Source organism: Schistocerca piceifrons, chromosome 8, assembly GCF_021461385.2.
Source record: "Schistocerca piceifrons isolate TAMUIC-IGC-003096 chromosome 8, iqSchPice1.1, whole genome shotgun sequence".
Taxonomy (NCBI): Eukaryota; Metazoa; Arthropoda; class Insecta; order Orthoptera; family Acrididae; genus Schistocerca; species Schistocerca piceifrons.
The window spans coordinates 468233693-468258659 of NC_060145.1; the positions used below are offsets into that span (position 1 = coordinate 468233693).

The 24967-nt window shown below is 44.8% G+C and overlaps 1 protein-coding gene across 1 annotated transcript in view; it reads right to left on the reverse strand.

Moving 5' to 3' along the window:
• LOC124711566 overlaps window positions 1-24967 on the reverse strand; it is a 144672-nt gene that overhangs the window by 95583 nt on the left and 24122 nt on the right. The window contains exon 3 of the mRNA XM_047241708.1: window positions 17836-17866. Coding sequence (XP_047097664.1) covers window positions 17836-17866 — 31 coding nt within the window. The remainder of the gene's footprint in view (window positions 1-17835; window positions 17867-24967) is intronic.

Consider the following 24967-nt stretch of genomic DNA (forward strand, 5'->3'; position numbering starts at 1 on the left):
GCGGAGGGGGCAGCGGTTGGAGTCCTGCAGGGGCACGCAGGCGGAGCCCGTTATGATGGCAGTGCTCCAACAGTTCGACGTCTGCACCGACGTCAAACGTTGCCCATGGGCCGCGACGACCGTGACGGGCGTCCAACACGCCTTGCTCCCGTACACGCAGGCCCACACTGTCATGCCAGAGGTGTAACACTGAGAGGGCCGGGAGTGGGGGCGGGAGTGGGACGGCATCGGCAAATGTAGCAAGGTCCGTGGCTGTCGCCCATGGAGGAGCTCCGCCGGACTGCGGCCGTCAGTTGGCGTGACGCGATAGGTGCTCAAAAACAGAGTGAGGGCCGATGTGGCTGGAGACGTGTGGACCGCCTTTGTCAACTTTTGCTTAAATGTGCGGACAAGCCTCTCCGCTGCGCCATTTGAGGAAGGGTGGAAAGGTGGGCTATGTATATGTCTGATACTGTTGGCAGAGGGTGCTGTGAATTGGGAACCAGGGCCGAGAGTGTGGCCTCCGTGGTGGTGGACGCCATGCCGGCGACATATGTGTATTTGGAGTAGGCATAAAGATAAGTAACCACATGGACCCCAAAAATAGGCCTGCGAAATCAAGATGGATGCGATCCCAGGACCGGCGAGGCACAGGCCAGGGTGCAAACGACTGAGGGGGCTTGCCTGGCGACGAGGACACACAGTGCACCTGCAGACCGGGCGGTCAATACCGCCATCGATGCTGGGCCAATACACGTGCCAGTAAGCCTAAACTTTTATGTGGGACGTACCCCAGTGCCCACGGAGTAACAAACTGAGCACTTGATACAGCAAATCTGAATGGATGACCAGCAGATGGGCATCCATGGCAAACAGAAGGACATTATTGAGCACGGAGAGCCTGTGGCACAGATGGCGACAGGGGCTGAAATTGGTCCGCATCCGACGAGTAATATAGGAGGGCCACCCATGGACCACATAGCGGAGAACCTGCTGCAAGACAGAGTCACGCTGGGTAGCCACAGCAATTTGAGCAGCCATAAGAGGCAGAGTGTCCAGCGCATCCCAGCGGGCGGAATCAGTGTGAAAGCAGAGGACCTCCTGTTGGTCAAACGCAGAATCAGGACCTGCTGGGAGAAATGACAAAGTGTCCGCATTAGCGTGGTGGGCGGTAGGCTTGTACCGGATGGTGTAAGCGTAATTTCGTAAAAATAACGCCCAGCGCTGGAGACTTCGAGTCGTCCACTCTGGAAGGTGGGAGTGAGGTCCGAAAAGCGTAACTAATTGGTCCGTCAAGAGGGTGAACTTTGCCCCAAAGAGATAGGTATGAAATTTTTGGGCGGCGAACACGATCATCAGGGCCTCCTTTCCCATCTGGAAGTAGTTCCGTTTTGCTGGGGTCAACGTCTTAGATGCAAAAGCGATGGGCTGTTCGGAGCCATCGGCATTCTGATGCGAGAAGACGGCTCTAAAGCCGTATGCCGACGCATCAGCCGCCACAATCAACGGCCAGTCTAGAGAGAAGGGAGTAAGACAAGGGGTGGACTTCCACATAGCCTTTAAATGAAGAAAAGCCTGGTCACAGACAGGAGTCCAATCAAAAGGCACCCCTTTGCGATGCAAGTGATTGAGGGGTTGAGCAATGGAGACAGCCTGAGGTAAGCCTGAGGTAACCTTGCCCAAAAAGACATGGAGTTCAGATAAGTCCTTGGGATGAGGAAGGCTCGCAATGGCCACAACATTATGACGGGAAGGGCAAATGCCATCTTTGCTAAGCCAGTGGCCTAAGTATTCCACTTCCCATTGAGAAAAACAACACTTGTCCAGCCAACAGACTGTAGAGCGTGAAATAAGACGCTGAGGTTTTGCAAATGTTCCTGGTGGGAACGCCCGGTGACCAAGATGTCATCCAGATAATTCACACAGATTGGGATGGGCTGTGTAAGCTGCTCCAGGAACCACTGGAAAATGGTCTGTGAAGAAACACCAAATGGAAGGCGCTTGTACAATCCAAAAGGCGTATTAACAACCAAGATGTTCTGGGAATCAGCATTCAAGGGTAACTGGTGGTGCTCCTCAGCCAGGTCGATCTTAGAAAAGTACTCTCCCCTGGCAAGCTTGGTGAGAAGGTCTTCCTGTCGGGGAGTGGAGTAAGTGTCTACGAGGGACTGAGCATTGACAGTAGCGCCGAAGTCCCCACACAGGCGAAGGGACCCACTGGGTTTCCATATGACCACCAGTGGTGTCGCCCAGGCACTGTGTGTCACAGGCTCCGGAACGCCAGTGGCCTCGAGCCGATCAAGTTCCTGCTTGACTGCTGGTTGTAAGGCCACCGGAAGGGGTCAGGCCCGGAAAAAGCAAGGCTGCACATCCGGCCGAAGTGTGATGTATGCCTGAAAATCGGAAGCACATACGAGATCCGTTTCAAACAACAACGAAAATGTGGAACACATATCGTCCAAGTCCTGAAAAGGAACAGCTGTGGAAACGACTTTAACTTCATCGGAAATTGAAAAACCAAACAGCTGAAACGCATCCAGGCAGAAATTTTCGAAGCCGATGGATGGTCGACGACAAATAGGGTAAGGAGCCGGGGAACACGTTTGTACGTCGCCTGGACGACGAACTGCCCGAGAAGGGGAATGGAACCGTCTCCGTAGGCTCTCAAATGCCGAGAGGGAGGTGACAACTCAGGAGAGCCCAGGCGGGTATACATCACTATATTAATCAGGGAGAAGGTGGCCCAGTGTCGACGTAAAAACTGACATCCTCAGTGAAAAGGCGGAGCGTGAGGAAAATCTTCCACTCTGATGGGTCAGCCTGTGGGACTACCGATTGCAGAGCATGGACGGTATCTTGAGACCCAGGAGGGGCAGGACTGGAGCGAGTCGAGCGACTACGACAAACCGGTCGGGTGTGGCCCTCCTTTTTACACAGCGTGCACGTTCTCCGGCGGTGGAGACAATCAGCTCGAAAATGTGCGGTAAAGCACTGTGGGCAAGATGGAAAATGGCCGCGCGACCGGCGACGAGGGGCTACCGGGGGCGCCGATGCCATAGAGACGTCGGGCAAAGAGGAGTCTCGAGGCGCCGGCCTCTGTCGGCAGGGCCACGGCGGCGTGGCGAGGGCGGAACCCGTCGAGACGCATCGATCGCCACCACTTGCAGCCGCGCCATAAGACCCTCACTAGCCGCCTGAGCAATTTCAAAGGAGTGTGCAACGCGGAGAATCTCTTCCAAGGAGGGGTTATCGAATTTCAACGCAGCAGTGCGGACCTCAGGATAGGGAGTCAGCTGAACCACCACATCCTGGATGAGGGGCCCGCACATGAAGCCTTACAATGTTGATTGGTGCACGTAAAATCGCATTGAAAGCTGAGACCCTGCAATTCCGTGACCCAGGTACAACACACAAATAGCAACGGGGTCACAATCGAAATCTCACGAATCCACAACGTCCACTCGTACACGGAAACAAAGTGATGCAAACACGCCGTCTGTAGGCGAGATGTGGATAGACTAACACGAATATCATACTGCCTGCTGAGCGAGAGGCAGGCGCTTAAATACGTGATAGAGTACGTCGCTATTAGCCGCTGGGACTTCGTGCTCCACCGTGGCGCCCTCACATTATACACAGGCCAGTAGCGCGCGCGCAGCCACAGCTTACGGTGCGACGGCTGGAGAGACCTCTAGCGGTAATCGAGGTCCATGCCCTCTAGCGCGGATTCGAAACCAGCGGCACTCGGTACCAGATCATTTGAGCGGATTTCTGACACATTTTTGAAGTACTGGTGGAACTCCAGCCAAGAGAGGACCACATGGTAGCGTTGGGAATAATAGTTCATCAGCAAAAGGCATATCTCCTGGAAAGATAGAGCCACAGGATCTGACAATGGCGCCAACTTGCGGAGAAGAAAGAACGTGTCTGGGGAAGCCCAAGAAAAAAAACAACGACCGCTGCAAGCACTCATCTCTGACTTGAAAAGCTGTGAAATGTTGTTTCAGCCAATGTAAGTATGTTTCCCAGTCTTCTTTGATAAAAAAAATGTTCAAATGTGTGTGAAATCTTATGGGACTTAACTGCTAACGTCATCAGTCCCTAAGCTTACACACTACTTAACCTAAATTATCCTAAGGAGAAACACACACACCCATGTTCGAGGATGGACTCGAACCTCCGCCGGGACCAGCTGCACAGTCCATGACTGCAGCGCCCTAGACCGCTCGGCTAACCCGCGCGGCAAGTCTTCTTTAGCATCATTAAATGGTTTGAACGACGGCGGACGTGGGAAAGCATCGGACACTCGAGGACTCGGAAGCTGTTGTGGTAATGCGTCCCGGGCATCGACTTTGTCGGTTATCAACTGCACCGACTTTTGCAAGATGTCTAACTGGAGCACCTGTTGCTGCTTCTGCATGAGCTGCAGCTGTTGCTTCAGAAAACCAACTTCGCCTCCATGCTAACAACTACCACCAACTACCACCATTTACCTCGTCGCCAAAATGTTGTAACCGCGACCGGGACGGTCGTGGGGTTGCCGAGAACGAAAGCACGGCGGGACCAAACGGGAGCGGCCCGCGAACAAACAAAATGAACGGGGAAGGACGGACACGAACAACGACGGACGACCGAGCAAGACCTAACGCACAATAACACACAAATAGCAACGTGGTCACAATCGAAACCTCACGAACCCACTACGTCCACTCGTACACGGAAACAAAGTAACGTAAACACGCTGTCTGTAGGCGAGATGTGGATAGACTAACGCGAATACCAGACTGCCCGCTGAGCGAGAGGCAGGCGCTTAAATGCATGACAGAATACGTCACTATTGGCCGCACGTGCTCCACCGTGGCGCCCTCACATTACAGACGGGCCAGGAACGCGCGCGCAGCCACAGCTTACGCCGCGACGGCTGGAGAGACTTGTGGTAATCGAGGTCCATACCGTCTGGCGCAGATTCGAAACCCGCGGCGCTCGGTACCATATCATTTGAGCAGATTTCTGACACATTTTTGAGGTACTCAACGGACCTAATTTTCGTGTCTCTCTTGGACTATTATGAGTAATCTTGCCACTTCGACTTCTTTTGTTTCGATGTACGCTTGTCCGCGCATTGTCAGTTTTGTTGACGTTTTTCTTCCAATCTTCAGGGCAGGCTTTATATTTCGTCTTCCTGTCACCACAAAATCTTTGGTCTTCACTTTGAACATCCTTGTTTCCCTCATCTTCTGATAACTTATCTGAATTGTCTGGTATAAAATCAGCACCATCGTGTAGCAATAAATGTGAAGAACTACTGACGTCTCCTGTGGCAACTCTGACAGCTGTATTATTCTAAGCACTCCTGGATGCAGTCAGCGAAGTTTCCAGACTAGAAATACTTGTAAATCAACTTAAGAAGACCACAGTTGGGCTTCAAATTCAAGTCTTTACGAGAACGACGATTACAATATCTTTAATAACACTAGTAGTCACAATAGAAATTACATGTGTCATCAGATCTAAAAAAGTAAAGTAACCAAGAACATCATGTAGGAAATTAATTCTTCTTCTATGCAAGTAACTTCACTGTTACTATTGTTGTCGCCTGCTGTTCGTTCTCTACATGAGAATCTACAATCAAATTAGTTTTCAAAATATTTTTAGCACAAAGGACTAAAGCGCACAATAACAGAAGTGGGGCGTAACAATAAGTCAATAAATTTTAGGCTTTTAGAGGATTGCTTTTAATGCGAGGTAAATAACAAAACAATCTTCTTACCACTGTCAGTCACTCTCAAGAAGGATTCTTTGCTTTCACATGCTAAGTACAGCTGAGAAACAATTTCTTCCTCACTAAAGAGATTTACCTTGTAAAACGCTGTCCATTGACGCGAACTGAAGATGGAACCAAGGAACCACTTTCGAACAGTGGATGGTACTTTGTATGCAATAACAATCTGCTGTGGTTGCGCGCGCTTCTGAATTTACGTGGTATTGTTTACTACGTCCAAAACAATCCACTAACGCAGTACTTCATTCTTTTGCACTACTTTTTCGCTGTGTTATATATGTGGTATTGTTTTAGTTCACTTTATTTCTAGATAATTGAAGAAACCGTCGTTCTGGCAGTAAAAGTCAAGGATACCATCTGACTGAAAAACGCAAAATCAATGATCTGTCAGTTATGCCATATCGTTTTCTCACTAACGACATGCGCAGATTGTTCGATTTTTTAACGATAAGTTTGTTGTTGGTGACTTAATTTCACCAACTACGGGTTGGCTGTCGATGGGCGATTACACTGTTGACGTTAGAACAGTTGTTGAATATAGGAAAGGCGTGGTATCATTTTTGTTCATCATTTTAGATTCACGTAACAGAATCAAGCAGTTGTGTCAGGCGACGGATGACCTTTTGTCAATGAGGATCTATTAATGATTCAGCTATGCTATTGGTGCCTCGTTACCCGTGGACTGAGGTTTTCTTTTCTCATGTTAATATCCTTGTATTAACAAAATTTGTGGTTATGGGCTTCTTCTCTGACACGACATTGCGAATTTGTGCAATTGCTTGCAGCTGTCGCAGAGCGAAATCCGCTTACGTTGCAGTAGACTTAAGGACTCTTGGACCTTAATTAAAATCATGATTAATAATTGTGTATTTGAGAGTTAGTGTCCTAAATCATTGATGTCGTTGTTTTGTCAGGCTTGAATCAGGTGTAACCACACAAGAAATAGAAAGATCATGACGTTCGTTTTCTATATGTTGTTTTGATCATTATGAAATTTGAGGCAAGATTAAACTTTATTTGTGCTGATTACGTTTTCTTAATTAGATAATCATGGTACTGGGTACCTTGATTATCGTAGAATCATATCGTAAATTATTTGTGTTTGTACTCTCGCTGTTGGAGAACTATGATATCATGGACTGAGAAGGAATGCCCATGAACACTGTACGAGTATTAGCAAAATTCAGTCTCTGAATATTTGAGGTAAGACATATTTTTCGAGGGTGAGAGGTCGTATGTTGTAGACCAGTCTTCATTTTGCTGTGCTTTTAGCACCGGCTGACAAGGACATCAGAGCCTCATGTTAGACAGCACAGCTCTCTAGAAAAAATGTTAGACCCTAGCCTCTCACTGCAAGGACAGAACCTGTGCATTTTTTCTGCATAGGGATTGAGTGGTCAAAAGGTGCAATATTTTTCCTTTCACTTTTGTTCACTTGGAACAGATACGCATGTCTACATTTGCGCCTGTAACAATTATGTTTCTTCGGAATAGTTGTACCAGAGAGCTATGGAGGACAAATGGACATCTCGTGTTACGCTTTTTTTTTCATTGCACATCCCTTCTTCATCATGTGCCCTCACTGTGTCAGGGATAATATTTATGTGATTCTTCCGTTATTGGGTTTGAAAGATGAATGCCACGAAGTGTGTTGTCTGCTCAGATGTTAGAATTAGTTTTCATAGATACTGCTTCTGCAGTCTGAAAGTTTTGCCAACTTGAGATTTCTGTCCTGACTAGCAAAGTGGAAAGAGCGACAAAGGTGAGTGGGGATCTGCTGGTTTTGGAGGCCATTGTTGGTGATGGCTCTCTCCACAACAAGTTCCAGAAGGGGCGTGTGGTCTCTGGCGCCGCTATGTCCAGCACTTGATTGCAGAATCTGGACTGTTAACTTTTGTATGTACTTCGAGAATTAAATTTTCAACAAGGGTAACGTGTGTTAAAAAACACTATTTCGCTTGAAATACGTACTTAGCATTTCATTTTCATGTGCTGTGTTCTCAGATTTGAGGAAGATCTTTTCGTTTATTTAATTAATTAAATTGGGCATGCGACTTGATTATACTATGGCCCTTCTGAAACAATATGTACACTTTGCAAGTAATGTTGCATTGGACATTTGTGTGTGCTAGATTAAGTTGTGATTACCTGTGCGTGAAGTGTGCAATTATGTTAAGATTACATGCGTGTGAATTACTTTGCATGCACACGCGAAGGGGCAGCTATTGTCTCCAGGGGACCTTATGATCACTGACTGCACGGACAACGCGCTTCATCCGATGCCAGTGCAGGTTAGTGACTTGTCCAAAAGTTAAACTAAGAATCTGCACGTAAAACTGTTTGCATAGAAAGGGACTGAGCGAGAATTAAGAAACTTATTCTCGGACAGTTTCGGTCGGAAAAATGCGGAATTTGCCGTGGGACATCGTGGAGTATTCCCGACTCAGCCCCTACAGTTTCATGAGGTTCCGATAGGTGACGGCGCTCTACTTAACCTTCAAAATGGCGTCTGTAACGGGTGTGCATTCCTGACAGAGGGTTGTTACCAGAGCATCGCAGATATTGATAGGCGCTTGCAGAACGCCCACGGACACCGGGCAGTGAACGGAAGCACAGCGAGTCGTTGGGCGAGGAGTCTGTCATCGTGGCAACAAGGTCGCGCAAACCTGTCCGATCTTCGGCGTGCCGGCCGGCCGCACACAGCTGCGATGGCTGCCATATTGAAACGTGTTCATCACCACAAAAATGCAAACGAACTTCACCTTCTCCATGAAAACGCAACCCCTCACACAAGTCTCTGCATCCGAAGTGAGCTCAAAAAACTTCATTGCACTGTTCTTCCTCATCCACTCGCAATGCCGGATCTCGCATCTTTCGACTTCCATCTGTCTGGCCCAATGAAGGATGCACTCTGCGGGAAGCAGTACATGGATAATGGGGAGATTATTGATGCAGCAAGACAGTGGCTCCGACGTTGCCCAGTAGAGCGCTACCATGCGGCCATACAGGCCGTCCCAGTAAGGTGGCGTAAGGATGTCGCACTGAACGGAGACTGCATTGAAAAACCTTGAATGAAACCAGCTTGCCTTCAGAAAAAAAGTGTTGCATTCCTTATTGAATGCCGCTTTATATTGGTAAGAACCAACTGTATTAGGAGAAATTAATGTAGAATTTGTAATAGTCGAAAAAAATTAGTATTCGTAATAGAACAGCTTGTTTTAGTATGAATTAACGAGATAATTACCCATTTCCCGCCAAGAGTGAATCTTAGAAAGAGTAAAGTTCACGGTGTTCCAATAACCATGTTGTTTCACACCCACTTCCGAGTATCCATTTCCGCCATGCTTAACCAGCATGACTACCATCATCAGTGTGGCGTAAATAGAAGACGTTGTGTGCGTGGCATAAGAGGGGTGTGGACAATCCTTCACTAAGTGTCGCACAATGCGTAACCTTCACTGTTTCAAGATCATTTTAGCGTTATCCGTTGCGCTAATTAGTTCCTGATCACCAAAAGAAAGTGGTATAAAAACTATTCAGAGATTATATTCATCCGCGGCACACTTTTATTTCTTCCTTGTGAAGGGTACACAGCGGACAACGGTGGATGGATCTGCCGTGGCCATACATCTGGCCAATTCACACTTGTTCAAATCTCCTATATAAGGAGGGGGGTTTGAAGTGTCTTTAAACTGTCAAAAAATGAAAATTTGTCATTTATATGTGTTGTTACCAAAATTCCTATGGAACAGACCAGGATGTGTGAGGAAGAAACCCACTTGAACACAGAGTTAAGCGAATTTGTGAAAAAGACAGTACAATGGATGTTAGTACGCAAAAAACAGTACAATAGATCCTACAGCGGAGGAAGGTAGCACAGGAGTTTAAAAAATAGAAAAGATTGATTAGTTCAGATCTTAGCAAAGCCGCTTAGCAATGGAAGAACCTAAAATTAAATAAACAGCTGAAAATCGGTCTCGCCAAGAGGATGGCGTCATGGATGACACGGAAAAACATTTAGGAGAAGCTGGATGTATACGTTTCCTCGATACGAGAATAAATACCCAACTGAACGAGAAAGTAAGAAAACAATTAAAACAACTGATGACAAAATTTCTACTCAAAACGGACATATTGTCTTTTGGTGCCACAAACAAAGCAAAAGAATTCACAGCAATGTCAGGACGGCAATGCAAAATCATCTAAGAGATGGATGTGTCCATTTCTTAGGTCTTGGATAAAGTTTAGAAAACCTAGACATAGGCAACCAAGATCGTGTTGACGACCTGAGCAAAGAAATGAAATTCATGCACCTCGAAGTAAGACAAGCAAAAAAAATCTTGAAATTGTTGAACACCTGCATGTCTCAATTTGACGAAGATAATGCGTCTAGCGTAGGTAAGCACATCATCAGAGCTAACAATAGCAATACGTGTGCTACCAGTGGACAAAGCCAAGTCAATGCAGCCCCTGTAGCGCATGCTGGGAGGGTATACAATGTTTCCCTGTGTATATCATGGAGGAAAATATACTCAAATATCCACCATTTACCAAATTTTCACTGGGATGACGTGAAATACAACCAGCTGTATTCATTTGCAGGTATCGTAGACAGTAGCTACAATAACATCCAGATAGTTAAGTTCACAGCAGGATATGTGCAGGGAGACTCAGCATTGTGTGGTACTGACGCACTGGAAAAAAATATCTGGTTTACGATGACATCGAAAGAGAAATTTTGGCAGAGAACTCGTCAAAAGGGCCACGACCTTTCCGCAGTGGTAACACCCGTTCCAGACAGATCACCGAAGTCAAGCGCTGTCGGGCTGGGATATTACTTGGATGGGTGACTATCCGATCTGCCGAGCGCTGTTGGCAAGCAGGGTACACTCAGCCCTTGTGGGCCAAACTGAGGAGCTACTTGATTTGGAAATAGCGGCTCCGGTCTCGGAAACTGACATACGACCGGGAGAGCGGTGTGCTGACCACATGCCCCTCCATATCCGTATCCGGTGACGCCTATGGTCTGAGGATGACACGGTGGCCGGTCGGTATCGTTAAGCCTTCATGGCCTGTTCGGGAGGAGTTCAGTTACTCGTCAAAAGGACATCACGGGAAATAGCATAAGGAAGCCTTAGCTTTACCATGTACAACAATTAGCAAGGCACTCTGTGAGGTTGCTTTGAGAAATATTTGAACAAGACATAGGACGCTTATTGAGATGAGGAAATGGCATCCAATGATGTGTTAAAAATATTAAACGGGAAACTACCAATGATCATCAAACAAAAATGAATGACCATGCATAATCACGATGTAGACAAATAATTTATCCGCAATCAATACGATGGAATTATTGGAGGAGGATAGGCAAGGCAATGCAACGGACAAACAAAACGGACTGTGCTTAATCGAAAATTGAGGAGAATGAGACACGACCGATGCATGAAGACACGCGCAGTGAACGACAAAGAACAATAACGATGAAAAACAGAACTCTCAAAAATCATGCGTGATGGAGAAGAACTGAATGGGCATTATAACATCGGTTATAATAGTGAGAATATTCACTACTAGAAAACAAAACTAAAACACTATACCACATTGATACGACAAGGATATTTATATGAAGGTGAATGCCTAATGACAATAAGATGGATATGATAGACGTCCATGAATTATGGATTATTAAAAAAAATAATAGGTGCACTATGGATTCCAGATGGTTGGAATATGAGAAGAAATGAGATCTATAAAAATATTCAGATCATAGAAGTAATGGCTAACTAAAGATTAATCTTTTTTTGGAGACCTCTACCAAATGAATGAGAACAGGTTAGCGAAGTCAATATTCTTGTATTTCTGGAAGAAGAAGTCAACAATTGCAAGGATTGCAGAAATAAGGAAATAACATCAAAGCACGGGAAATACCACATTGCTCTTTTTTAATACTAAAATACTAAATTTAGGTTTTCAATACAGAAGAAATAAGAACATGGACGAAAGAAAGGAAAAGACAACACTGGAAGAAAATGCCGGAGTACTGCAAAAATAGGAAAGAACAAAGTAGGTGCAATTGAAGCTATTACGGGATCCTAGTTGGTCGACACAAAATAAAAACCGAGCGAGGTGGAGCATTGGTTAGACACTGGACTCGCATTCGGGAGGACAACGGTTCAATCCTGATTTAGGTTTTCCGTGATTTCCCTAAATCGCTTCAGGCAAATGCCGGGATGGTTCCTTTCAAAGGGCACGGCCGACTTCCTTCCTCATCCTTCCCTAATCCGATGAGACCGATGACCTCGATGTCTGGTCTCCTTCCCCAAAAGAACCAACCAACCAACAAAATAAAAAATAAGAACAGGAATAACAATCAGAGCTAAGGTTCATATGAAGCTACTGATCGCAATCCACAGGAAAACTGATTCATACCAAACAAGTTAGGTGTAGCATCTCGCAGGTCACTGTTAAATCTTTAATAATATTCACTAGATAGCCCCTAGCAGTTTACTGTAGGTCAATATTTTTTCTTTAGTATTGACTAGATAGCCCCTAGCAGGAAGCACCAGAGCTAGCTTCTACCATACATTTTTATTGTTTTTCATTGTTAAGTGTCCTTTCTGCCAGCTAGAGTATAGCTGTTAACCTGGTGTGGCAGTAGGTTTCCTTGTTTCGTATAGTAAATCACATATTAGCTAGATGGATAGGGAATGTGTCTGTTGTGTGGAGATGCAGGAGGAGTCGGGCACGGTCCAAACGCAGCTGGAAGCTTTGTTGGCCATAGTCAACAGGCTGCAAAGTGCCACCTTGAGGTGCGGTGGGGATGGGGTGCCTGGGGCAGCCTCTGCTGTATTAGATGTGAAAGGGGGGTGGGGGGGGGGGGGGGGGGGAGGATGTCACAGCCGGCCACAGGTGTGACTGAACCAGCCGGCCCACTCTCACCTCAGTGTGGGAGGCGGACTGTGTCGAGGTCTCGAGCCTCAAGGCAAAGGCTACATGGGGGACGCAGGCTCCTGCCAAAGCCCATGCACATTGCTAATAGATTCAGTGTGCTATCTGATGCTGAGGGGGGGGGGGGGGGGGACGCTGAGCCGGATCAGAATGCACCTTCTGCTAGGATAGTGGCCGCTCCTTCAGCAAGGTCCAGACAGCCATGTGGGGATAGGGATTTGTTAGTTATTGGAGCTCCAAAGTTAGGTGGGTCATGGAGCCCCTCAGGAACATAGGAGCTAGGGAAGACGTCCATCGTTCACTTGGCGTGCTTGCCGGGGGGGGGGGGGGGAGGTTTGTCTGGGATGTGGAAGAGGATCTTCCGGCGGCTACCGAGTGTGTGGGGTGCAGCCAGTTGCAGACTGTTGCACATGTCGGCGCCAACGATGCCAGTCGTCAGGGTTCTGAGGAACTCCTTGGGTCCTTTCGATGGCTGGCTAAATTGGCGAAGGCGTCTTCCATCTCTCGTGGAGTGGAAGCCAGGCTGACGATTTGCAGCGTCATACCCAGGGTGGACCAGGGTCCTATGGTTTGGAGTCGAGTAGAGAATCTAAACCAGAGGCTACATCGACTCTGTGACTTAAATGGTTGTAGATTCCTCGACCTACGCTATCGGGTGGAAGGTTGTAGGACGCCTTCTCGACAGATCAGGGGTGCATTACACACGGGAAGCAGCTACATGTGTAGCACTGTACTTGTGGCGTGCATATGGGGTTTTTTTTAGATTAGGTTTCCTCCCCACAGGAAAGAAAACCGTTGGCCTGAAAAATTATCAGTTCATGACACTGATGTGGATGTGCCAACTGTACAAATTGTTAGTTCGCCTAAACAGGTCATTCTAAAGGATTCAAGTACGCTAAATCTCATGTTAGTAAATTGTCGAAGTGTCTGTAGCAAGATCCCCACGTTTCTCACCGAAAATGAACAGTAGGAATGCCAATATTGTATTAGGTACCAAAAGCTGGTTGAAAACAGACATAAATTAGCAGTGAAATTTTGAACTCGGATCGGACAGGACTGATGCTATGGGAGGTGGTGTGTTCATTGCAGTTAAAAGCTGTTTAAACCCAATTGAGATTGATACTGGGTCAGACTGTGAAATAGTCTGGATAAAGCTGACAATCAGACAAGGCGTGACCATTGTATTAGGATGTTTTTATAGACAACCAGCATCCGCAACAAACGTCGCAGCACGTTTCAGAGAATGTCTTGAGTACATCGGAAATAAATATTCCAAATTATCCATTATTTATACGTGGAGACATTAATCTGGCGTCCTCTGACTGGTAAAATTACACGTTTATCACAGAGGACAGAAGCAAAGACTCGTGTGAAGTTATTGTAGGAGCGATCTCAACAGACAACCTTGAGCAATTGGTTAGAAAACCAGCTGTAGTCATACACTACTTGGATTTCTTACACCAGAAAAAGAATGTATCAAACTGCTTATGGAAGAATAACACAGGGACCCACTCCTGCAATTGATAGTCTGTGGTATATTCACGTGGGCATGTATGAGTCTAGTGGAGCTCCTGCTAGGTACCATGATGGCCATGAACTATTGTACAATGGCTGAAGACCACTTGCACCCCTTCATGACGATCTTGTTTCAAGACACCACTGTCATTTTTCAAGAAGATAATGCACGATGTCCAAGGAAAGGAGTGTGATAGAGTGGTTCGAGGAACACAGTGGCCCCCAACTGGCCAGATCTGAACCCACTCGAACACACCTGGACTGTGACTGAACATAGCATCAGAGCACATTGTCCCTCTCCACAGCATTTATAGTAATTAGGTGACTTGTGTGAATATATGTGGTGCCAACTCTCTCCATGCTACAATGTGTCGCTAGTGTTATCTGTGCCAAACGGCGGACATACCGGCTATTAGGAAGGTGGTCATAATGTTCTGACTCATCAGTGTAACTTACCTTTATTATTTGTAAAATTAGGTATTCCTTGAAAAAATTCATACTATACAAATTGGAATTGATGCTGAAACATTTTATTTAAATTTTTGTAAATTCATTTTTTAATTGTTTCCAAGATGTGCCAGTGATTATTATCAGCAAGTTGTAAACTCTTCGATTTTATGTTATACCTCTGTCCATAAGCGGTGTGGACACACTTGGCAGGACTGTGATGTGAAATTTACAGTCTTAGCGGAAGGGCTATTTATATGCAGCCAATGTGTTTTGTAATACTGCTAAACGCAGAGTATCTTTTGATCTTTTGGTAATAGCACAGAGAGCGCATATATTGGTGAATATACACTACTGGCCATTAAAATTGCTACACCATGAGGATGAGGTGCTACAGACGCGAAATTTAACCGACAGGCAGAAGATGCTGTCATATGCAAATGATTGGCTTTTCAGAGCATTCACACAAGGCTGGAGCCGGTGGTGACACCTAAAATGTGCTGACATGAGGAAAGTTTCCAACCGATTACTCATACACAAACAGCAGTTGACCGGCGTTGCCTGGTGAAACGTTGTTGTGATGCCGCGTGTAAGGAGGAGAAACGCGTACCAGCACGTTTCCGACTTTGATAAAGGTCGGATTGTAGCCTATCGCGATTGCGGTTTATCGTATCGTGACATTTCTGCTCGCGTTGGTTGAGATCCAATGACTGTTAGCAGAATATGGAATCAAATAGTTCAAATGGCTCTGAGCACTATGGGACTCAACTGCTGTGGTCATCAGTCCCCTAGAACTTAGAACTACTTAAACCTAAATAACCTAAGGACATCACACACACCCATACCCGAGGCAGGATTCGAACCTGCGACCGTAGCAACAGCGTGGCTCCGGACTGGAGCGCCTAGAACCGCACGGCCACCAAGGCCGGCGAATATGGAATCGGTGGGTTCAGGAGGGTAATACGGAACGCCGATCTCGATCCCAACGGCCTCGTATCACTAATAGTCGAGATGACAGGCATCTTATCCGCATAGCTGTAACGGATCGTGCAGCCACGTCTCGATCCCTGTGTCAACAGATGGGGACGTTTGCAAGACAACAACCATCTGCACGAACAGTTCGACGACGTTTGCAGCAGCATGGACTTTCAGCTCGGAGACCATGGCTGTGGTTACCCTTGATGCTGCATCAAGGGTGTACTCAACGACAAATCTGGGTGCACGAATGGCAAAACGTCATTTTTTCGGATGAATCCAGGTTCTGTTTACAGCATCATGATGGTCGCATCCGTGTTTGGCGACATCGCGGTGAACGCACATTGGAAGCGTGTATTCGTCATCGCCATACTGCGTATCACCCGGAGTGATAGTATGGGGTGCCATTGGTTACACGTCTCGGTCACCTCTTGTTCGCATTGACGGCACTTTGAACTGTGGATGCGTTACGACCTGTGGCTCTAACCTTCATTCGATCCCTGCAAAACCCTACATTTCAGCAGGATAATGCACGACTGTATGTTGCAGGTTCAGTACGGGCCTATCTGGATACAGAAAATGTTCGACTGCTGCCCTGGCCAGCACATTCTCCAGATCTCTCACCAATTGAATACGTCTGTTCAATGATGGCCGAGCAACGAGCTCGTCACAATATGCCAGTCACTACTCTCGATGAACTCTGGTATCGTGTTGAAGCTGCATGGGCAGCTGTACCTGTACACGACATCCAAGCTCTGTTTGACTCAATGCCGAGGAGTATCAAGGCCGTTATTACGGCCAGAGGTGGTTGTTCTGGGTACTGATTTCTCAGGATCTATGCACCCAAATTGCGTGAAAATGTAATCACATGTCAGTTCTAGTATAATATATTTGTCCAATGAATACCCGTTAATCGTCTGCATTTCTTCTTGGTGTAGCAATTTTAACGGTCAGTGGTGTAATTGTCTCATAGTTCAGAAACTTTTATATCTTGAGTAACCATTGTAATGATTCTGAATACGACTAACCTTTGATCAGTGAATGTTTCATTTTACTAGAAATATGATCCGAGCCCAACATGATATCTCACGGAAGGGAACAAGAAAAGGAATATTTTACGACTCTAGATGTGGATGAGGGATTCTATGCAACTTACATAAAGTAAATGATCAACTTCCTGTTATAAGACAGATCACTAAACATTAAGCAATGAAGGCCGCTATTACATTGGACAGGCGTTCTGCGACACTTCACGAAGATTCCTAGGCTGTGGTCGATTGGAGTTCCAAGTTTCAATGTTATTAATACAAGTTCGCATGACCACGATTCTTATGAGTGATTGTCCGTCACTAAAGACATACTTATCTAATAGTTATCAATGAGACGAGTTCTAATTAGATACACTTTTCCATACACAGCCTTGATCATTTCCCCTCCGCAATAAATTAAAACTTTGGAAGTTTCTCCCTGCCATGACTTTTCCTAAGAGAAGCAAAAAAACGGGAGGTAAGAGACATGGCGACAGTAGTCATGTGCAAATTTCAGTCCATGTGTGTGGAATGCAGCTTCTAAACATCTTAATTTCCGCATATTACACGTAAGTATGGGGGAGAGGGGGGGGGGGGGGGGGGAGCTGATTGCTTTGCGTTTTAACCTCACGCTTCTTTGTGACAAGGACACCTCATTCTTTGAATGAAACTGGGGATTATAGTCTGCAGTACGATGTTTTATCCTGCCCCTATCAGCAGAAATGTTATTTGCTAATAATGGTTCTATTAACAGAAAGTGTTATTTATTTTTGTATTAACTTACTGATGTCACCACTGTAGTACAGGCTGTAAATGTGCAACTATGTAATCACAATGTGTACTAAGATTAAGAGATATATATAGGAAAATGAAATAATATCTGTCTACATACGAACAAAAAGTCAACATAATCTTCTGTCGGAGGTTAATTAATTATAATTATCGCCGTGTCATTAATACTAGGTAAGTTTATTGACATGATATTTCATGACTAAATCTATTTGTCTGACATGGCGTTGACAACTGATTTGAGTAACAATGAAAGATGTTACTCACGTACATTGAGGGCACCGAAAATATCGGCAATGCGTCTGGTTCATTATGGTCATATTTGTGAATCTCTCTTACATATTCCGATTGATCTCAAAACTTACTCACCTTTTTGACAAGAAATCTGAGAAGCCCCATTCTGAAAAATTAAAAAAGATAATGATGTATTACATACTTCCTTCCACGGTACATTTGTTTACATATCTAGGCTAAGCAGTAATAGGATATTGGTAATTTTGTATAATGCGCGTGAAGCAAAAGTCGTTACAATTTTGTGTAGCAAACGCTGTCGGTGTCCTTGCAGTTATTACGCCTCTGGAAAAACATGTGTAACAATAAATTCCACACTGTGTCCGCTGTTTGGTACCCATGTTGTAGTTCAGTGATTCCCGCAATCTAAGTGCTGTGACGAAATACCACATGGTAACAGATGTTCCAGTAGTGCAATCTAATGCAAATCGTCACCGAAGTAAGAGACACCATTTGTGGCTCTCGCAAGCCATAAACATCAACACTGTATTGCTACTAATTTCGCTGTACTCGCTACAATATGTTGACGTACATCCAGTTCGAAGGTCACCTGTTGACTTTGCTTGCTTAGCCCCTGAGTTATACTTAGTATTCAAATGGCATAAGGAACTGATGTGTTCCGTATGTGAATTCCAACCCAGTATCTATTGCCAACGCCCTCTAAGCAAGCCTTTCGTGCCTAACCCAGACCAGAACACGGCACTGATCGTCGTTGCTGTATCGCTGTCTATCTTTTTTTTTGGTCATCAGTCTACTGACTGGTTTGATGCGGCCCGCCACGAATTCCTTTCCTATGCTAACCTCTTCATCTCAGAGTAGCACTTGCAACCTACGTCCTCAATTATTTGTTTCACGTATTCCAATCTCTGTCTTCCTCTACAGTTTTTGCCCTCTACAGCTCCCTCTAGTACCATGGAAGTCATTCCCTCATGTCTTAGCAGATGTCCTATCATCCTGTCCCTTCTCCTTATCGGTGTTTTCCACATATTCCTTTCCTCTCCGATTCTGCGTAGAACCTCCTCATTCCTTACCTTATCAGTCCACCTAATTTTGAACATTCGTCTATAGCACCACATCTCAAATGCTTCGATTCTCTTCTGTTCCGGTTTTCCCACAGTCCATGTTTCACTACCATACAATGCTGCACTCCAGACGTACATCCTCAGAAATTTCTTCCTCAAATTAAGGCCGGTATTTGATATTTGTAGACTTCTCTTGCCCAGAAATGCCTTTTTTGCCATAGCGAGTCTGCTTTTGATGTCCTCCTTGCTACGTCCGTCATTGGTTATTTTACTGCCTAGGTAGCAGAATTCCTTAACTTCACTGACTTCGTGACCATCAATCCTGATGTTAAGTATCTCGCTGTTCTCATTTCTACTACTTCTCATTACCTTCGTCCTTCTCCGATTTACTCTCAAACCGTACTGTATACTCATTAGACTGTTCATTCCGTTCAGCAGACCATTTTAATACTTCTTCACTTTCACTCAGGATAGTAATGTCATCAGCGAATCGTATCATTGATATCCTTTCACCTTGTATTTTAATTCCACTCCTGAACCTTTCTTTTATTTCCATCATTGCTTCCTCGATGTACAGATTGAAGAGTAGGGGCGAAAGGCTACAGCCTTGTCTTACACCCTTCTTAATACGAGCACTTCGTTCTTGATCGCCCACTCTTATTATTCCCTCTTGGTTGTTGTACATATTGTATATGACCCGTCTCTCCCTATAGCTTACCCCTACTTTTTTCAGAATCTCTAACAGCTTGCACGATTTTATATTGTCGAACGCTTTTTCCAGGTCGACAAATCCTATGAAGGTGTCTTGATCTTTCTTTAGCCTTGCTTCCATTATTAGCCGTTACGTCAGAATTGCCTCTCTCGTCCCTTTACTTTTCCTAAAGCCAAACTGATCGTCACCTAGCGCATTCTCAATTTTCTTTTCCATTCTTCTGTATATTATTCTTGTAAGCAGCTTCGATGCATGAGCTGTTAAGCTGATTGTGCGATAATTCTCGCACTTGAGTCAGCTCCTACCGTCTTCGGAATTGTGTGGATTATGCTTTTCCGAAAGTCAGATGGTATATCGCCAGACTCATATATTCTACACACCAACGTGAATAGTCGTTTTGTTGCCACTTCCCCCAATGATTTTAGAAATTCTGATGGAATGTTATCTATTCTTTCTGCCTTATTTGACCGTAAGTCCTTCAAAGCTCTTTTAAATTCCGTTTCTAATATTGGATCCCCAATCTCTTCTAAATCGACTCCTGTTTCTTCTTCTATCATATCAGACAAATCTTCACCCTCATAGAGGCTTTCAATGTATTCTTTCCACCTATCTGCTCTCTCCTCTGCATTTAACAGTGGAATTCCCGTTGCACTCTTAATGTTACCACCGTTGCTTTTAATGTCACCAAAGGTTTTTTTGACTTTCCTGTATGCTGAGTCTGTCCTTCCGACAATCATATCTTTTTCGATGTCTTCACATTTTTCCTGTAGCCATTTCGTCTTAGCTTCCCTGCACTTCCTATTTATTTCATTCCTCAGTGACTTGTATTTCTGTATTCCTGATTTTCCCGGAACATGTTTGACCTTCCTCCTTTCATCAATCAACTGAAGTATTTCTTCTGTTACCCATGGTTTCTTCGCAGCTACCTTCTTTGTACCTGTGTTTTCCTTCCCAACTTCTGTGATGGCCCTTTTTAGAGATGTCCATTCCTCTTCAACTGTACTGCCTACTGCGCTATTCCTTATTGCTGTATCTATAGCGTTAGAGAACTTCAAACGTATCTCGTCATTCCTTAGTACTTCCGTATCCCACTTCTTTGCATACTGATTCTTCCTGACTAATGTCTTGAACTTCAGCCTACTCTTCATCGCTACTATATTGTGATCTGAGTCTATATCTGCTCCTGGGTACGCCTTACAATCCAGTATCTGATTTCGGAATCTCTGTCTGACCATGATGTAATCTAATTGAAATCTTCCCGTATCTCCAGGCCTTTTCCAAGTTTACCTCCTCCTCTTGTGATTCTTGAACAGGGTATTCGCTATTAGTAGCTGAAACTTGTTACAGAACTCAATTAGTCTTTCTCCTCTTTCATTCCTTGTCCCAAGCCCATATTCTCCTGCTGTCTATCATAAGGGGACATGAAATATCTAACTTTTGGCCAGGATCAGTTTGTCGTCTCCTAACACAGGATAGAGATAAGACAGAGAGTTTGAGGTCAGTCTGTAACTTCCGAGCGGTGAGGAGCAATTGCAGAAAGACAAATTCCGAGTTAAGGCAGGCTGATGACTGGGATCAGCACCAAATACTGTCACAGAGCATCTATAAGAGATGCAGATTCTGCGACTCGACGGGATGCTTGCAGCAGGAGACTCGTGGAATTCATGGGTCTGATTAACGCTGTTTATTAGCGATCACACTAAGTACTACACTGAATGCTTATTTCTAAACATTAGAAAAAGCAAGTGATGCAGTTGGTTGCACAACAGAAGACAGTGTCAGAATCCATGTGGCTGAGCGCTAACAGAAGTAGCGAACATTGGCAGTACGTTAAGTACAAACATGAGAGCAGCATTCCAAGTGAGAAAAACAGACAGAAGTTGGCCACGAGCGACACGGCTTTCCAGCGATCTGACTGAGAACTCCCCTCTGAATACCAAAACGTGGGTTTTTATAGAATCGTGACGCCGCACTATTACTGCCCTCCTATAGTCGCTGGCACTTCATAGACTTCGGCCGATCTGGCGAGAGGCTCTGCACCTCCAAGGCGCCTCTGACCAACCACATATACATTCCTCTCCTTCTCCTACTCGTAAGTAGCGGTATTTCAGGACTTCAACAAACTCCAAGTTTGATAGTAACAGCTTTCAGCTGAAAGCTAAACCCACTGACACTGCTGTTATGGCCCGCAACAACAATGTTTTACGTCATTTGGCCCCGCCGTCAGTCGTTTTGTGAGTGGGAAATGTTGTAGTAGCACCCCAAACCTGTGTTAAGTCGCTGACGTTGCAGTTCTCAGGAGAAAATATCAAGCTTGCTGTCTCTGCTAAGACGTGCCCTTTCGTGGCCACTGTCTACTGTGAGCCTTACAACAGCGTCTAGGAGATGGATGGAATCACCACTTAATTCTCTGAAGTGGAACTTTTCCTCTAGACAGCACTCCAGACCGGCTGCAGTTTGCAGGGTTCTAGTGTACCTATTTAGCTCCAATATCCTAAACGCTACCACTTTTTCCTGCTCTCTACATTTGTGTCTCTGATTTCCTACATTTCAGTGTCCATGATGGCTAATAACAGCCTTAAGCGTAACAACGTACAAGTCAGTATAACGTCAATATATGACAAGTTACCAGGACTCCATTTCCAGTCATCATAGACGTCGAAATTTTTTGAAGAGGACAGAGATTCTTCCTCATCACTTATTGATCTTGTTAAAGATGCTGAATATAGTTTCATCAACAAATAACAATGTGTTGACATGTTTAGACTTGAAATTAATGTGATGTATGTTTTCTATTGCTTAGAGATTCGAACTTAGGACCTAACCGGATTGTTAAATATGCTTAACCAACTGTCAGATATTGTGACAAAATAAAACACCTACAGCCGTTCTTATGACTTTATTTTATTTTGTTGCAACGAGTTTTAAAGCTTCAATGCGTCATCTTCAGGCTGATTTTGATGCGGTACGGTTTGATATGGTCCCTACCCAAATAATCTTACGTGTCAGCACTACAACCACCAACTGCCAACTGCAGTTGGTTGGAGTGCTGACACGTAAGATTACCTACGTATCCAGTAATGCTGGCAACTGATGTGACATATATGTAGGGACCATATCAACCCGTACCACATCAACAACAGCCTGAAGATGACGCATTGAAGCTTTGAAACTGGTTGTAACAAAATAAAATAAAGTCATAAGAACGGCTGTAGGTGTCTTATTTTGTCACAATATTAAACGGCCGTCGTCCCAGAGACTTCCTGCCGAAGGATGGACGTACAAAAACTGTCAGATATGGCATTATTTCATTTGCAATGGTATATTTGAACTGGAAATGGCGAGACGAAAAATTTTTGTTTCATTAGGATTCAAACACAACACTTTGGTTTTCTAGTCATGAATAGAAGTTGAATACCAGTTTATTTCACCAACAGTGAGAGGGGCACATGTTTCAACCGGGAATAACGTGATGAAAAGAACAATGCTGAACAACAGTATCATCGACAGCCACTCTTGTCTTCCACACTGACGACCGACACCACAAAAACGACGCTTCACCAGACATAGGAAAATCGACACCGATATCGATTTGAAGCAGAAGGAAATCGACCGAGCGCACAGCGCAGCACGGTGCAAGTCAGACCATAATGGCACAAAACCTCCAAGAAGGCACCAGGAATCACACCCGTGAAAACGTATCGTCCTATGAAACGAGTGACTACTTGAGTGAAGAGCAATTAGCGACTGACTCAACAATGAAACCCCTAGCAAGTAGAAGCCACGATCACCCCCTCTCAAAGCTTGCGACGTCACACAAACGTGCTGCCAGCAGCTACTCTTCACTTTGCCAAAATTAGCATATAAATGTCCTTACATGGAAATACCATCAGGCTCCCAGTTCGAATCGGTGGTATTATATATCGATACCATCCTCAGCGGCGTCTCACAGTTGACAGCAGTAACGCACATTTGCCACAGACGCCGATGTTGTAGCATGGGGTCCCGGCGGGTCTGATGATGCAGGCCCGTTCAGCCACGCCTCCAGTGGCTCTGTACCACGAGCGGCCTCTGCCGCCGCGATATAGGATGGCCGGGCAGCAGCTACGCGGCCCAGTGTCACTCGCAGTCTTAGATAGCCTTACGTTTTAGTGAGCTTTTGACAGCCTGCTCGTGCATTAGTAGTGGGAGACTCACACTGCACGACGCTCGTTAGTTTGCTTCTTGAAATGGATCGGCTTTATTGCCGTTTGTTCTTTTGTAAAGTTTCTTCGTAACGCTTTGAGAAAGCTATAAGTTAAGTTAAACTTCCTTTTACTGTGTTTATATGTTCGCTAATCGTTTCTGCTCTTGCCCAGCTTCCTACGACGACAGCTGTTACACCACTCTGTAGTGCACTTCTCCTACACAACAGAAGGCGTGTCAGTCACGAAACATTACATTACATCATTTCAAATATGAACATGTGAACAGTTTTTTAGTAGGTAATGAAATCATACTCAACATTTTTCGTGGGTGGAATTTCATACTGGTCTAGGTAACTTATACTGGCAAACAATTTGGTATCTAACGTGCCTTTACGGCTAATCAGCAATTACGATCGGTTCTGTGTTAGAGTTACGACCTAAATCTACTGAGACTGCTATTTTTGCATTCCTAACGAAGCCTTAAAGGCTATAGACAGCAAAGAGCATATCGCAGCCATATTTCTAGACCTCTCTAAAGCATTAAATGTCATCAATCACAACGTCTTGCTTAACAAACTTGAATCTGTAGGTGTTAGGGGCACGGCCTATGAATGGATCAAATCATATCTCGAAAATAGCGAGCAAGTAGTTGAGCTTGCTATACAAGAAGGGAACAAGATGAAGTCCTACTGCTCAGGAAAGCAGAGCATTAAGTACAGTGTACCACAAGGCTCCATTCTAGAACCAGTTCTGTAGCTACCCTTTTCAAATGACTTGGAACCGACCAGTGCACGCCATAATTAGATAAAATTCATAGATGACACAAATGTGATACTAAAAGAAAGGACCAGAGAAGAATTACTGCATGCCATTAAGAAGTGTACCACCGACATTAGAGACTGGTTTTCTGGAAACAGTTTAGTAATAAACACAGAAGAAACAGTTACAATGCACTTACACACAGTGCACAATAAATATCCACTAACACCAGACATAGAGTTCAAAATGTAAGCTCTACAAAATTTCTTGGAATATGGATCCAAGAAGATCTAAGATAGATCCAACATACAAAATATATTACAAATAAATTGAATACCATTTGTTATAGTATCAAAATTCTTTCTGGTTTTACATGGAAAGAGACACTAAAAATGTATACCTCGCCCAGGCAGAATCTTTACTGTGATATGGCATAATCTTTTGGGAAAATGCATTTGCCAGCAAAAGATGTTTTATATGTGAAAATAGAATTGTAAGAGCCATAGAATATGCTGCCGCAAGAAGCTCAT